This window comes from Lampris incognitus, chromosome 2 (assembly GCF_029633865.1).
Source record: "Lampris incognitus isolate fLamInc1 chromosome 2, fLamInc1.hap2, whole genome shotgun sequence".
In the NCBI taxonomy this organism is placed as follows: domain Eukaryota; kingdom Metazoa; phylum Chordata; class Actinopteri; order Lampriformes; family Lampridae; genus Lampris; species Lampris incognitus.
In genome coordinates, this window is record NC_079212.1 from 43,587,811 (window position 1) to 43,602,283 (window position 14,473).

At 47.9% G+C, this 14,473-nt stretch overlaps 1 protein-coding gene across 1 annotated transcript in view; it reads left to right on the forward strand.

The window, feature by feature from the left end:
* Positions 1–14,473, forward strand: part of prex1 (phosphatidylinositol-3,4,5-trisphosphate-dependent Rac exchange factor 1) — a 147,214-nt gene that overhangs the window by 55,800 nt on the left and 76,941 nt on the right. The window contains exons 5-6 of the mRNA XM_056273226.1: positions 10,167–10,268; positions 10,543–10,704. Coding sequence (XP_056129201.1) covers positions 10,167–10,268; positions 10,543–10,704 — 264 coding nt within the window. The remainder of the gene's footprint in view (positions 1–10,166; positions 10,269–10,542; positions 10,705–14,473) is intronic.

Below are 14,473 nucleotides of genomic sequence, written 5' to 3' on the forward strand. Positions count from 1 at the left end.
GCCCTATATTCTACCCATCTCTCTTTCTGTTGCCCCCTCCCTTCTGTCGTCCACTTTCGCCGTACTCCTTTTTTTTCCCGGACGCTTCTCTTCCCCGACTGATTTTTAGTTTTTTTTTTTTTTGAATTTTGTTTCATCACTTATCATCCCTTACCCCTCGTTCTCACACTTTTAGTTCCACTGCTTATCCTTTTTAACTTCCTCTTTACCGCCTTCTTCCTTTAAGCCCCACATCCCTTTCCTCCCATGCGCCTTCTCTCCCCCATTTCCTCTTTTGTAGCTCTCTTCTCCATCCGCCTCTCCCTCCATCCTCTCATCGTGTCGATTCTATTTCCATATTTGCTGTCAAATAAATGACAGGAACCGTAACAAGGTCTAGGGGGCTTTCCCACCAGGGCAGGACGTGACCGCCGCCAGGGTCGTTTTTGCGGCGGTTTCCACCAGCAGCTGTTTCCGTGTTTTGACACCTGAATCTTGGGGGGTGGGGGGGACAATGAACTCGGGGAAATGGACCGGGCCGTTCGTCGTTGGCCCGGCAAAGGATGTCAGCTGTAGCTCCTCAGCTCGCCAGCTGTGGAGCATTGGCAACCTTTTCTGGGATTGGCAGCGGGATCCGAGGGCCCTGCGCCTGGTGGTTTTCTTCCGTGCCATGAATCCGACCCACATGACTCGGATTGTGGGATTGGGGGTGTTGTTTTGGACTTGTGTTTCTGCTCCTCCCGGCCCAGTCTTGACCCGGTAAATTAGTTTAACATGTCCAGAGTTAAGCCACTTCACCACAGATGGTTTTATGTGAGCCCCCCCCCAAAAAAAAGCAGACCGTTGCAGCTCTTTTTCAGGTGTTAAGCTGGCGTTTCCGCGTTGGGAAATCAATCGAGATGGAAGTTTCTGGTCTAAAACGGTACACGCCACACACACCCGACGTTAACGCCGTGTGTAATTCAGATCTGTGCAGTTTTCATCACGCCGCTCCTCCTTACGAGTTGCGGGATGATAGTGACAGAGTCGCTTGGTCTGGCAGGAATCTAGTCAAGTGGGAAAACCAGAAGAACAAAGACCATGTTGACTTTCTGAAGGAAGTGGTTGACGCGCATGGGTTCGAGTCAGACTCATTTTTGACGTAGCAGAGCGTACACAACAAAGCTCGGTTGTCCATTTTTGCAATTACACAAAATAACGGCCGTCGTAAATCATTTCCTTTCTAATTAAAAAATGTGATTTGTCGCCGGATTCTTCTCAAAGCCACCGAACGCCATCGGAGATGTGCGGCGGCTTAAACCATCCCGTGTTAACGGGACCCCTCGTTGAAGGGGACGGCTGACATCGTGCGTATAAATGAAACGCTTTTATGCTGAAGGAGGAGGAAGAGGCGGCGCGAAGTGGCTAAAAAGAGGTCAAAGTGAAGCGCTTGTGGAATTTTTGCTTGAGGCTCGGATATCACAAGTAAGCAGCAGATGAATGAAATAAGACGGCGGGAGGGAGAGGGAGTCGGGGGAGAAAAGCCCCTTTCAAGCACACATTCTGTGTGTTTGTTTGGTTTTGTGAGTAACGTTTTGTATGTTATTGCTGGAGTGACCTCTGCAGCACCTTACCAGCACTGCTGGTGGTTTCCCCCCCCGTGCACACATACAGCGTCTGTCTTTTAGGGGTTCCCGGTAGTGTTAGTTCACACATGACGTGGCAGTTGACAGTCTGTCTTGTTACACCTTGCTCCTTCAGGACGTCTTTTTACTTTATCGTAAACTGCGACATCTCTAGCTGCACCACAAAACCGCGTATTGATTTACTTTATTGCGTGGACTGAAAGTAGTTCTCTTATTTCTAGGTTGGTCCAATTTCCAGACATTTTTTTTAATTCCCCCCCCCCAATTGTATCCACCCAAAGACCCCACTCCTTCGAACCATCCTGGTTACTGCTCCACCCCCCACTACCACATGCCTCCTCCAATACACGCTTCTTTTCACCTGACAGTGAGGAGTTTTGCCAGGGGAATGTAGCGCGTGGGGGGTTCACGCTATCCCCCCCGCCCCCGACCAACCAGAGGAGACACTAGTGCAGCGACCAGGACACATACCGACATCCACTTCCCACCCACCGGCACGGCCAATTGTGTCTGTAGGGACGCGCGACCAAGCTGGAGGTAACACGGGGATTCGAACCGGCGATCCCGTGTTGGTAGGCAATGGAATAGACCGCTACGCTACCCGAACGCCCATTTCCAGACATTTTTAGATAGTTTCTTTCTCATGCTGGTTTACAAATTAATCTCTCACCTCAGATGAATGCCTTCCTTGCAGCTTGTCATGGATATAGTCCATGTGATTGATTTGCTCACACCCGTAAAAGCATCTTATGTAAGACGGGCCTCAGCCTTTGCATGCTTGATCCGACAATATCACAGGTTTTATGTAAACCATCATCATTCTCTTGTCAGTATAACTTTTCTGGAAAATACGTGTTCCCACATCGTGTTCATATATGACCCCAACACGGATAATTGAGAGAGAGAGAGAGAGAGTCAAGTCAATTTTATTCGTTTAGCCCATTATCACAAATTACAAATTTGCCTCAGTGGGCTTTACAGCAACACCACACCCTGTCCTTAGACAGGGTGTTGTGTTGTCGCAATGGATAAAGAACAATTCCCTAAATAAAACCTTTAACAGGGGGAAAAATTAGGATGAAATCTTAGGGAGAGCAACAGAGGAGGGATCTCTCTCTCCCAAGACGGACAGACATGCAATGGATATTGTGTTTACACAGTTTACAGAATACAACATTGAAAGAGGATAACACAATTATAATGGAGTAATAAGATATATGAAGAATGTGATGAGGAGGATACCAAGCAGGGTCCAGATGCCACCGGAACAGCCCAGGACCTGAGCCACGTGACCACCATCACCATGTAGACCTGACAGGAGGACAGGCACACAGGGGAGACTCACATCACGCCATTCACATATATGGGAGAAGAGACAAGAAAAAATGACAGGGGGGGGGGGTCATGCTTGCATTAGCTTCTTAACCTTTTGTTGGAAAAACTAGAAAACTACCTTTAAAGTAACAAAAACCTGGATTTTTTTTAACAGGGACCTAAAGAGGATTATACCAACTTTAGCATATTTTCCAACACATCCAAACACTACAAATTTTTTGTTTTTTTGTCTGTTTTCAGACAACATTACCTGAAAGGGTACTCTATCTGAACCAAGGATTCACAAAGGAACTAACTCAAGGATTGTTTCCCCACCGATGAGACCGGGGAATAATGCTGAACCTGTGCGAGTTCTGCTAGCCTGGGGTAACTTGCAATCCAAAAAGTGAACAATTTCAAAATTATCCTTGAATATATACATTTTTAGAACTTGATACAAAACTAAGACTAGGATACCAAGCCTCCTATGACATTAGACTTGGCTACAACCTCAAGTAACACTGAGGTGTGATGTGGCGAGGTGTGAAAGCACTTGAACCTTAACAATGGAAGCAGAGCTCCACAGCCTCCCCTCCACATATGCAAATGCTTCTAATCCTTCCTTGGGCTCCACACACCTCCACACGGGAGCCATCAAAGTACAGTTGCCAGCAAAAATGTCAAATGACTGCAAGGAAAAAGTACAAAGAGGAGCTCCTGAAGGACAGTCCAAAGACACTATTTGCTGACTATCTGAAAAATGGAAATGAATCAAATCTCATTTTCCACACTAACTCTCTTATGGCATCGTGCCCAGGCATGGCACGATGCCATAAGAGATCACTTTCTGTTAAGAAAGAGGGTTTTAGTGGAGGGTGGACACTGAAAATAAACCCAGTGATGAACAAACCACTGTACACCTCTACAAGAAAGGAACAGTGATGATCCGGGGCAATCTGAGTCCCTTTGGAGAGGACTTCTCCAGAATCAGAGAGAGGGCGCAAGAAAAAACATCCACTCTAATGATGACACCCCCACCACAGACCAACTGGACAGCCCACCTTCAGCTGACAATGTCACTGAAGAACCCTACTTAGAGTATCAACCCCCCCACCATAGAGCTCTACTCTTGTTGACTTAAAAGAGACAGATTCACACAGTTGGTGATAAAGCAACTGGAGCACATGATTAAGGCTGGAGTCACTTAGATTCAGGCAGTACAGAGCCTGGCCACAGCAGTGTGCGGTGGTGTGGATGTGTCACTACATGGCCCATTGCAATCAGCGATTGCCGCAATGGGTCAACACAGCAATCATAGCCCACGTTGGCGTCTTTGGTCTGATCCCTGGCTTAGGGGGTTGGCCACCGCAGCGTGACGTCAGGTTGCATTGCGGCAGAAGTTGAGTCTGGCTCAACTTTCTTGTCGGACACTGCTGCATTTTTTTGCGGAACCCCCTGCAGCAAACAGTGCCACGGCGTAAATGCACTACCCTCACTTAAAATGAATGGTAGGACTTACGTTTTTGACGCATTGCCTGATTCTGTCTGAATCCATTCTAACACACTCCAATGTGGACAGACAACAGTCCAGAACAAGAGCAACTCCTCACCCTGACAAAGCAACATGAGGGGATGAGAGACCTCTCTGCTGTCTGGACTGTGGTGTAAAGACTTCAAGACAATGACGAGGCTTTTAAGCAGGAGACAAGGCATCTCAGGGAAGAGGTGTGAAACCTCCAAGACTAGGTGAGAAAGCTGATCAGTGAATGACCTGTGAGAGTGCTGTCTACTCCCCCACAGGAGACAGCCGAACAACAGGATCCAGATAACAGTCCCATCCAATAACAGCACCACCAAGTCAAGAGCCACAAACCCAAGAGTCCCCTCCTCCAACCAATCCCACTGGCAGACCTCCAGAAAGCAACTTGACACAAAATCCAAAAATTATGCTCCTCGTGGACTCGAATGGAAGGTATGTGGAAGAGAAAAAACTCTTCCCAAACCAGAGTTGCTAAACTCAAGTGCCAGAATTCCAGTCATGCCATGGGGCTGCTGACGGAGGACCATCTGGGGTCCCCCAGCCACATCATTATCTACACTGGCACAAATGACCTAAGAATGCAGAGAAAAGAGGTGGAAAAGTCTGTCAAGGGAGTGATAGAAAAAGCTTCCTCCACATTCCCCCAGTACAAAGGTAGTCACATCTACCCTGGTACCCAGACAGGACTTCCACCCCACCTTCATCGAAATCTCCAGAGTATGCAATGAAGCCAAGTGTTTACTTGGCGCCCCACCCCACCTTAGATCAATGCAGCTTGTATGACCAAATGCACAGCCTCAAGGCCAGAGTCCCAACTTCTGCAAAGACTCTGAAGGACGTTGCACTCAACCGCAGACCAAACATATCCGACAGGAGCAACAGACAGACAAGCACCCAGCTCAGACCAACATCCAGAGGACCTGCTCCTCCCAGAACACCTGCTGCACCCCAGTCCAGGCCCTACCCACTCCTGCTAACCCTATACAATACACATGCGCAGGCTGTGAGCAGAGCAATCCCCAACCCTACTCCTGGTGGTGCCTGCACCCTGTCACCTGAGCATACACCAGATGCTCAGCGAGCACTACAAAATCATGGCCCTGGCCTAAAACCACTGGAATAATAACACTGTAAGCCATGGAATAAATCTTTCTTTATTTCATCCTGGAATATACAAGGTTTGAGATCGACAGCCTTTGGTATTAAGAGCAGAAACCTGGACTTCACCAAAGAAACTGTAAATACAGATATTATTGTCCTACAGGAGACATGGTACAGAGTAGATGGTCCCACTTACTGCGCCGTAAACTATGGAGAGCTGGTAGTACCATCCACAAAGCTAACGGGGCAAACGGGGACGAGACTTGGGAGGTATGCTATTATGGTACAAATCAGAACCAACCCACTCCATTAAGCTGCTCAAAACAGGAGCTTTTTACATCTGGTCAGAAATTAATAAGGAATTTCCCTCCACCGAGAAAAACATCCTCCTGTGTGCTACCTACATTCCCCCCAATGCAATCCCCATATTTTATGGACGATATGTTCATCCTACAGGAGGGGATTAACCATTTCCAGCCCCATGGCCACAATGTAGTCTGTGGGGACCTCAATGCCAGGGCAGGATGAGAACCTGACACTCATCACACAGAGAGACAAACACCTACCAGGAAGTGGAAACATCTCCTCCCCAATATGCCCCCCCCCCCGACACAACTACGACAAAACAACACAAGGTGCTTTTGGACTGGTGGAACTTTTTCATAGTTCTAAGAACTGTTGTTTTAATGTTTCGCTCTTAAAACAGTATAAAAATACAGTAAGGAAAATAAAGGACCAACATGTCTTTATGCATAATCACTATTCCAGGTAAGAAAATCAAAGAAAATTGAATTGTTCATCTGGACATAACGTTTATTGAGAGACAAACGTTTCATCACTCATCTAAGTGACCTCTTCAGTATCAACTGACTGCAGGTGTCCCCACCCTTATAAACAATACAGTGGCATAATGACCGAAACCAACGACCAGTTTCATATGCAAATTGCCGTGACCATTAACTAGAGTTACAATGGCCATGTGTACTATTCACAGAGGATTGGGAATTGGGGAATAGTTGCAATCACAGCATTGTAAGATGGTGACAGATGTACTCTTAGGCCCCCCCCCATGGTTCAGGGATGGTCGTTCCCTCTTCACATAGATGACCTCTTTGACTCCCCTGTTCAATCCATCGTTCCTCCCTATCAAGGATGTGCACATCCTCATCCTTGAAAGAGTGGACACTGGCCTGTAGACGGGTGTAGACTGCGGAGTCCTGTCCCAATGCATTAGTGTGTATATGTTGTGCCATCCTCTTGGCCAGCGTCTGCTTGGTTTCCCTGATGTACAAGTCACAGCAATCCCCCTGGCACTTAACAGCATACACTATATGCTTAAGGCCCCAGCTCCAACCAAGAACCGGGGCCTTAGGAGACATGTTTTCCCAGGCAGAATGTCAGAGTATTTTAACCGGCTTAGTGATGCGCTTTTATGCGTAAAAATGAATTGAACTGGGCTTTATTACAAGGCAGGATGCCTGAGCATGTTAACTCGCTATGCGATGCTGTTTTCACACTTACAAAATGAATAGACCCGCGTTGGTTAACAAGGCGGGGTGTTGGAGCATGTTAACATGCTTAGTGATGCGCTTTTACACACACAAAATGAATAGAACAAGGATTCTTTACAAGGTGGGATGTTGGTACATGTTACCTGCTTAGTGATGTGCTTTCTGTATAAAACGTGAACAGAGACGGGATGATTTACAAGTTGGGATGTCGGATTATTTTAACCAGCTTGATGATTCAGTTTAAGGCGTAAAAATGAATTGAACTGGGCTTGTTTACAAGACAAGATGGCAGAGCATGTCAACACGCTTGGTGATGTGCTGTTATGCATAGAACAAGGATTCTTTATGGGGGGGTCCAAAATGTCCAAGTCTTAAATTAATGTTAAGGCACCTATGAACACAGTAGCAAAAGCATCAAGACCTGTGAGCTGTTGTAACTGAAAAGGGCGGCCAATGGAATACAGCTAGCGTGAAGACTGTCAATCATCGCTGTATTCCTGCACTTTCCATTTACACCATACTGATCTTTTTACATAGACATACTGTACATACTGAACAGATTCCATTAAATACATTTCTTAAAAAAAGAAATTGTTTGCCGTCCAGTGTGGCGGTCTATTCCGTTGCCTACCGACACGGGGATCGCCGGTTTGAATCCCCGCGTTACCTCCGGCTTGGCCAGATGTCCCTACAGCCACAATTGGCCGTGTCTGCAGGTGGGAAGCCTGATGTGGGTATGTGTCCTGGTCGCTGCACTAGCGCCTCCTCTGGTCGCCTGTCCGGGGGGGAGGGGGAACTGGGTGGAATAGCGTGATCCTTCCCACGCGCTACATCCCCCTGGTGAAACTCCTCACTGTCGGGTGAAAAGAAGTGGCTGGCGACTCCACATGTATTGAAGGAGGCATGTGGTAGTCTGAAGCCCTCCCCGGATCGGCAGAGCGGGTGGAGCCACGACCGGGATGGCTCGGAAGAGTGGGGTAATTGGCCAAGTACAATTGGGGAGAAAAGGGGGTAGGGGTTGTTGCATTTTTGCACAGTTCTTGGTACCTATTTATATTTTTTAACCCCAATGTCCACATCTTTTCAGTTTTATTCTAAGCTTTCTGTACTTACATGTATGTGTGTATATGTATATATATGTGTGTGTGTGTGTGTGTGTATATATATATATATATACTTTTTAACTGCAAAAATCACAATTCTTCTGTTTGTATTTTTAAGTGAAATTTGCTTATTTTTATTTATATCCTTGACTACAGTGTTGTGGGGGGGGGGGGGGAGAGAGAGAGAGAGAGAGAGGGGGAGAGGAACATTGCATCATTAAACTGCCTCGCCGTTCTGCGATGTCTGTGTAACAGGGACAGCCGATGCTGTTGTGTTACACGTGGTGACGCCTCTGCTTGCAGAACACTGCCATGACGTGTAAAATCACACACCGGGGGGCAACTTTACCGTATGTGTTTGGTTCAGTGTAAAAAAAAAAATACGAGGCCGGCGTAAAGATGAGTCTTCATCACGCCGTTATTGCGGGATCGCCGTGTGAAAACGCCTCAAGAGAGTGATAGGGATTGACTGCAGCAGGACGGTCAAGCCCTCTGGAATGTGTGGAATCTTAAAATTCTGCAGCCATCATGTCTTCACTTTTCGTTGTCAATCCTTTCCTCCGCTGCACCCCAGGCCAGCCCCCGCCTGCATACAAGCCACCACAGCGATGCCGTACTGCTTTCCTCCAGCGTGCTGCTACATAGGGCTGAAAGAAATCGCCGTATGATTACTACACCCGGTGCCAGAACTGCTCCAGTGCAACGTTCCCGGTGTGGAATTCTCCAGCGGCGTGTCTCATGTGAAGGCTTGTGATCTTTGATCTTGGCCCTTGAGCTCCACGCGGTCTGACAGGCCATGTTCCTGGAAAATTGAAGGCAGAGAGGAGCCATTACTGTAACTGCAGCCCTCACTTCTGAAGAACGGCTGTCTTTTTCGACCGGGCTTTGGGGTTTAGTTACGTGTTGGGGAGAAAATGTTTTGTAAAGTGATGTGGTAAAGAATAGTTGTGGCGAACAGTGTCAACCTGTGTAGAAAATGAATCGACACTTCCTTTGACAAAGCATGTTGGCAATGATCCTGGACTTAATTAAGGTGGCTATCAGTGATTTTAATTTAGGAGAAATAATACTGGTCGAACTCTTTCTAGATCCCGACAGCTGTTGAGTAAGTGGATGCACTGAGAGAAAAATCTGGTCTCTGCGGCCACCCTAGGCGCTGTAAACGGAGAGAGAAAATTTCCTCTGGGGGCGCCCGGGTAGCGTAGCGGTCTATTCCGTTGCTTACCAACATTGGGATCGCCGGTTCGAATCCCCGTGTTATCTACGGCTTGGTCAGGCATCCCCACAGACACAATTGGCCGTGACTGCGGGCGGGAAGCCAGATGCGAGTGTGTGTCCTGGTCGCCGCAATAGCGCCCCCTCTGGTCGGTCGGGGCGCCTGTTTGGGGGAGAGGGAGAACTGAGGGGAATAGCCTGATCCTCCCACACGCTACGTCACCCTGGTGAAACTCCTTACTGTGAGGTGAAAAGAAGTGGAGGAGGAGGCATGTGGTAGTCTGCAGCCCTCCCCGGATCAGCAGAGGGGGTGGAGCAGCGACCAGGATGGCTCAGAAGAGTGGGGTAATTGGCTGGATACAATTGGGAGGAAAAAAGGGGGGAAAATCCACACACAAAAATGTCCCCTGTACCCGCTCCTTATCAGCCAATCAGGAGAGTTCTTAGCAGGCTGGTGTCTCCATTTGTCCCTGCTTGCTATCAATCAATTTGTGCCTTCGTGAGACTGGCAGAAGCGAGGGGTGGGACTCTTTTACAGGATGTTTTCAAAATAAAGCTAGCTCTTGCTAACTTCTGCCCAGGATTGCTTACCACCAATTGAAGCATATAAACAGGAATTAATATCAAAATTATGCTTCTTAAAAAAATGTAATTTGTTGATATACTGTATGCTAATGAGCTACTTTGTGTTAATGTGTGTGTGTGTGTGTGTGTGTGTGTGTGTGTGTGTGTGTGTGTGTGTGTGTGTGTGTGTGTGTGTGTGCTGCGGTTTCCTCAGCACTGTATGCTGTTGGGAGGGAAGAAAAGCACAGATATTCCCCTGGAGGGCTACCTTCTGACTCCTATTCAGAGAATCTGCAAGTACCCCCTACTACTGAAGGTAACGTAAGACTGCTGCTCCAATAACCATGTCCTGCTTTCATAACCCCGTACCGCCAGCCGCCATTAATGCAATACAGGCTTTCGGACAACGGAGTACTCAGGGCTAGCTGCTGTCTCTACAACGCATGTACATTAAAATTGCTGTGATCTAGGTATAAATATTGGAACCATCAATGGGTGTGGATTGTAGACATGTGCGTTTTCAGACCAAATTACCCAAATTCAAACCCACCTCCTCTTTCCCTTTTCGTACCTCCTCATACACAATCCAGGAGCTGCTGAAGCGCACCCCAAAAAAGCACAGCGACTATCCAGCAGTGGAGGAGGCCCTGCAGGCCATGAAGGCAGTCTGCTCCAACATCAATGAGACCAAGAGGCAGATGGAGAAACTAGAGGCCTTGGAGCAGCTACAGTCCCACATTGAGGGCTGGGAGGTGAGAGTGAGTGAGCGAGCGAGTGAGTGAGTGAGTGAGTGAGTGAGTGAGTGAGTGAGTGAGTGAGTGAGTGAGTGAGTGAGTGAGTGAGTGAGTGAGTGGGAGAGAAAGAGTTAGTGAGTGGGAGAGAGTGAGTGAGTGAGTGAGTGAGTGAATGAGTGAGAGTGTGAGAATGAGTGAGTGAGAAAGTGAGAGAGTAAGAGTGAGTGAGAGGGTGAGTGGGTGAGAGAGAGAGCGAGAGTGAGATTGGGTGAGTGAGAGGGAGGGAAGGAGCAAGACAGTGAGTGAGAGTGAGTGAGTGAGTGAGTGAATGGAGTGAGAACGTGAGTGAGAGAGTGAGAGGTAGAGTGAGTGAGAGATTTGATTTTCAAAAGCACATTTGTTTAGTTTACATTCCAGTCCAGCAGCTGATATTCAAATATATTCATCTCATTGTAATCCAGCTCATAAAACCAAAAACAGTTTCAGAAAGTCTTGTTGAGTAGTGTTATAACAACAAACAGGTTTTCACATCATCCACACTGTAAAACCATGAAAAATTGTTTTTATTGCCCTGCAGAAAGGACACGTTGGGAAGAGAGGACAAACATTGGGTAGGGGGGGGGGCAGAAGGGAAGGAGCGGAGAAGGAAGAAGAGAGACAGAAGGGAAGGCGAGGGGGGGCAGAAGGGAAGGAGGAGAGAAGGAAAAAGACAGAGACAGAAGGGAAGGAGAGAGAGGCGGGGGGACAGAAGGCAAGGAGGGAGACAGAAGGGAAGGAGGGGAGACAGAAGAGAAGGAGCAGAGAAGGAAGAAGAGAGAGGAGATAGAGAGAAGGGAAGGAGAGAGAGCGGGGGGGGCAGGAGGGAAGGAACAGAGAAGGAAGAAGAGAGACAGACAGAAGGGAAGGGAAGGAGAGAGGGGGGCAGAAGGGAAGGCGCGGAGAAGGAAGAAGACAGAGAGACAGAGACATAAGGGAAGGGGGGGAGGACAAAGGATGGAGCAGAGAAGGAAGAAGAGAGCAAGAGAGAGACAGAGAGGAAGGGGGGACCGAAGGGAAGGAGCAGAGAAGGAAGAAGACAGAGAGACAGAAGGGAAGGAGGGGGGAGGACAGAAAGGATGGAGCAGAGAAGGAAGACGAGAGCAAGAGAGAGACAGAGGGGAAGGGGGGGACAGAAAGGAAGGAGCGGAGAAGGAAGAAGAGAGAGAGACAGAAGGGCAGGGGGGAGGACAAGGGACGGAGCGGAGAAGGAAGAAGAGAGAGAGACAGAAGCAAAGGAGGGGGGGGACAGAAGGGAAGGAGCAGAGAAGGAAGGAGAGAGAGACAGAAGGGAAGTAGGGGGGGGACAGAAGGGAAGGAGCGGAGAAGGAAGACGAGAGAGAGACTGGCTATCAAAACAACTCTTAATGTGTCATGAGGAGGCAAGCTAGAGGGAGAGCAAAGAGGAAAACAAGAAAGGAACCGGTAGAATGAGAGCTAAAGGAAGAGAAGCGGGCATATGAAGAGTGGGCGAAAGACGGTTAATGTACTGGTGAAGTGTTGTGACATTTAGAGAAGGAGATTTCACAGGAAGGGTAGATGGTGTGAGAGAAACGCAGGGGGGGGGGCCGTTTATAAATGGACTTTTAATGGACCGTCGAAAAATGCTGCACAAGCACGAAACCTGTCAAGGGTTCGGCAAAAAGGAAGGCCTCCACAACAGCCATGACAGAAACAGCCAGCCGTCTTTTTCAAAAGGCCCCCATCTATCTCCGAGTTAAGCGCTGCCTCAGCCAAAATCGCTGCTCGGTGCACAGGGGCCACGGTTGGGGCTTGGGAGCCGAGCGAAGCGCCCATTGCATTTTTCATGCCTCCCTCACCCGCCACAACGGAAGCCTTGTCCTCACGGGCGCCGAAGGGACAATCTGACTACTCAGGATGCTAAAGGGAGATGCCAATGGGCACACTGCCCAATCAGAAGAGACCCGGGAGGCAGGGCTTTAGTCTCACATGCATTAAGCCCCTTCTGAGAAAAGAGAGAGGGGTATTGGGGTGAGCAGGGGAAGAGGGGTTGACAGAAAGAGGAGTACACAAGGGGGTCTTCTGGAGGGAGGGCGGGGGGGGTGAGAGCAAGAGAGACAGAAAAATGACTAACAAGAAGAAGAGGAGAGTGGGCCCCGTTGTGGTACCCCTCCCCCCTTTTTTGCCTGCCAGCCTCTATTCCCTTTCTTTGGAAAATGCCACCATTTGACCCTGGGGGCAATTATTTGTCCACATAAACACAAAAGAAGAAAGACGGTGTTTAATCAGGAGGTTTTACAATCGATTTCCTGTTCCGATTCTATTTGCAAATTGTTGACATGCTGTAAAAATCCTTAATTGCTGAAATTTATTCTGTTCCTACAGCGAGTATTGTTGCTTGGAATAGATTGTTATTCATTTCATGCTGGTGGCTTTCTAATAAATGGCCACCCCATTGGGAAAAGAACACGCTGACTACTAAAACATTACTGGCTAATGCGCTTAGAAAAGCATCTCCCATTTAACAGGCCAACGTGTTGAAATATTACCCCTCACTTTGATTTATCATCAAAACGTTGTTGAAAATGACTGTGTATGATTTAGTTGTACACAAGTGTGAGGGACAGAAATGTGACTTTTGCCACATGAATCTTCTTTCTCCTCTTTCGTCTCAGTCGCTTAGTCAGTAACGTGGAAAGGCACATTATCCCTGCCCACGTCAATAGAGTCTCCATTGTAGCGCCATTAGTCTCGCTCTCCTCACTCCTCTCCAGCCACTCTCAGGCCTAATCACCTCCAGCCCTAATGCCGGAGGCTGCCAGGAGTGCCGAATCAAGCCTAGACACATTACCACTGTTCCATCAACACTGCACATGCATACACACACACACATACACCCTTAGACGTCTGCACACACAGATAGACAAAAGCAGGGACACCACCATATATATATATATATATGACAGCTGATGATTGCTTATGGCATGAAACAGGCTTGTACTGTCTCATAAAGAATTTACTTGACTAACTGGATTATATATATATATCCATTCCATCCATTATCTAAGACGTTTATCCCAACCTGGGTCACGTGATGCTGGAGCCTATCCCAGCAGTCATTGGGCAGGCGGGGAGACACCCTGGACAGGCCGCCAGTCCATCACAGGGCTCACACACACACACACACACACACACACACACACACACACACACATATATATATATATACACACATATATATGACTGACTGGAAACACGCCCTCTGTATAAACACCATTACCTTAACCCGGGGCATTTAAACATGAGCTCGATGGGATTTGTGAAACATCATCCCTTTGGTCCAGGCCCACATGTGTACCTTTACAGAGAATCATTTACTCTGTATGAACTCTGGAGAGATGAATGTCCGTCACAAATATAGACTTGTGGAATCAATTAGGGATGCTTGTTGAGGAGTGAGCGTTTGCACTGGTGTCTGTTGGGCCTGGGACAGTGACATCAAAGACGATGGGTTGAGACCAAATGGAGAGTGTGTGTGTGTGTGTGTGTGTGTGTGTGTGTGTGTGTGTGTGTGTGTGTGTGTGTGTGTGTGTGTGTGAGAGAGAGAGAGAATGTTGGAGGGGGATCAGCCAAGGGGAAGGACATGGACACATGGGTGTGTTTAGTTCCAGATGATTTGGAGTGGAGTGATCTGTTTAAGAATGAGCAAAGATTGGTCACCCTCCTCCCACCTTTTTTTTTTTTGGCCTGTGTTGCATGGTTGCATAGAAAACACTGATAACTACAGAAA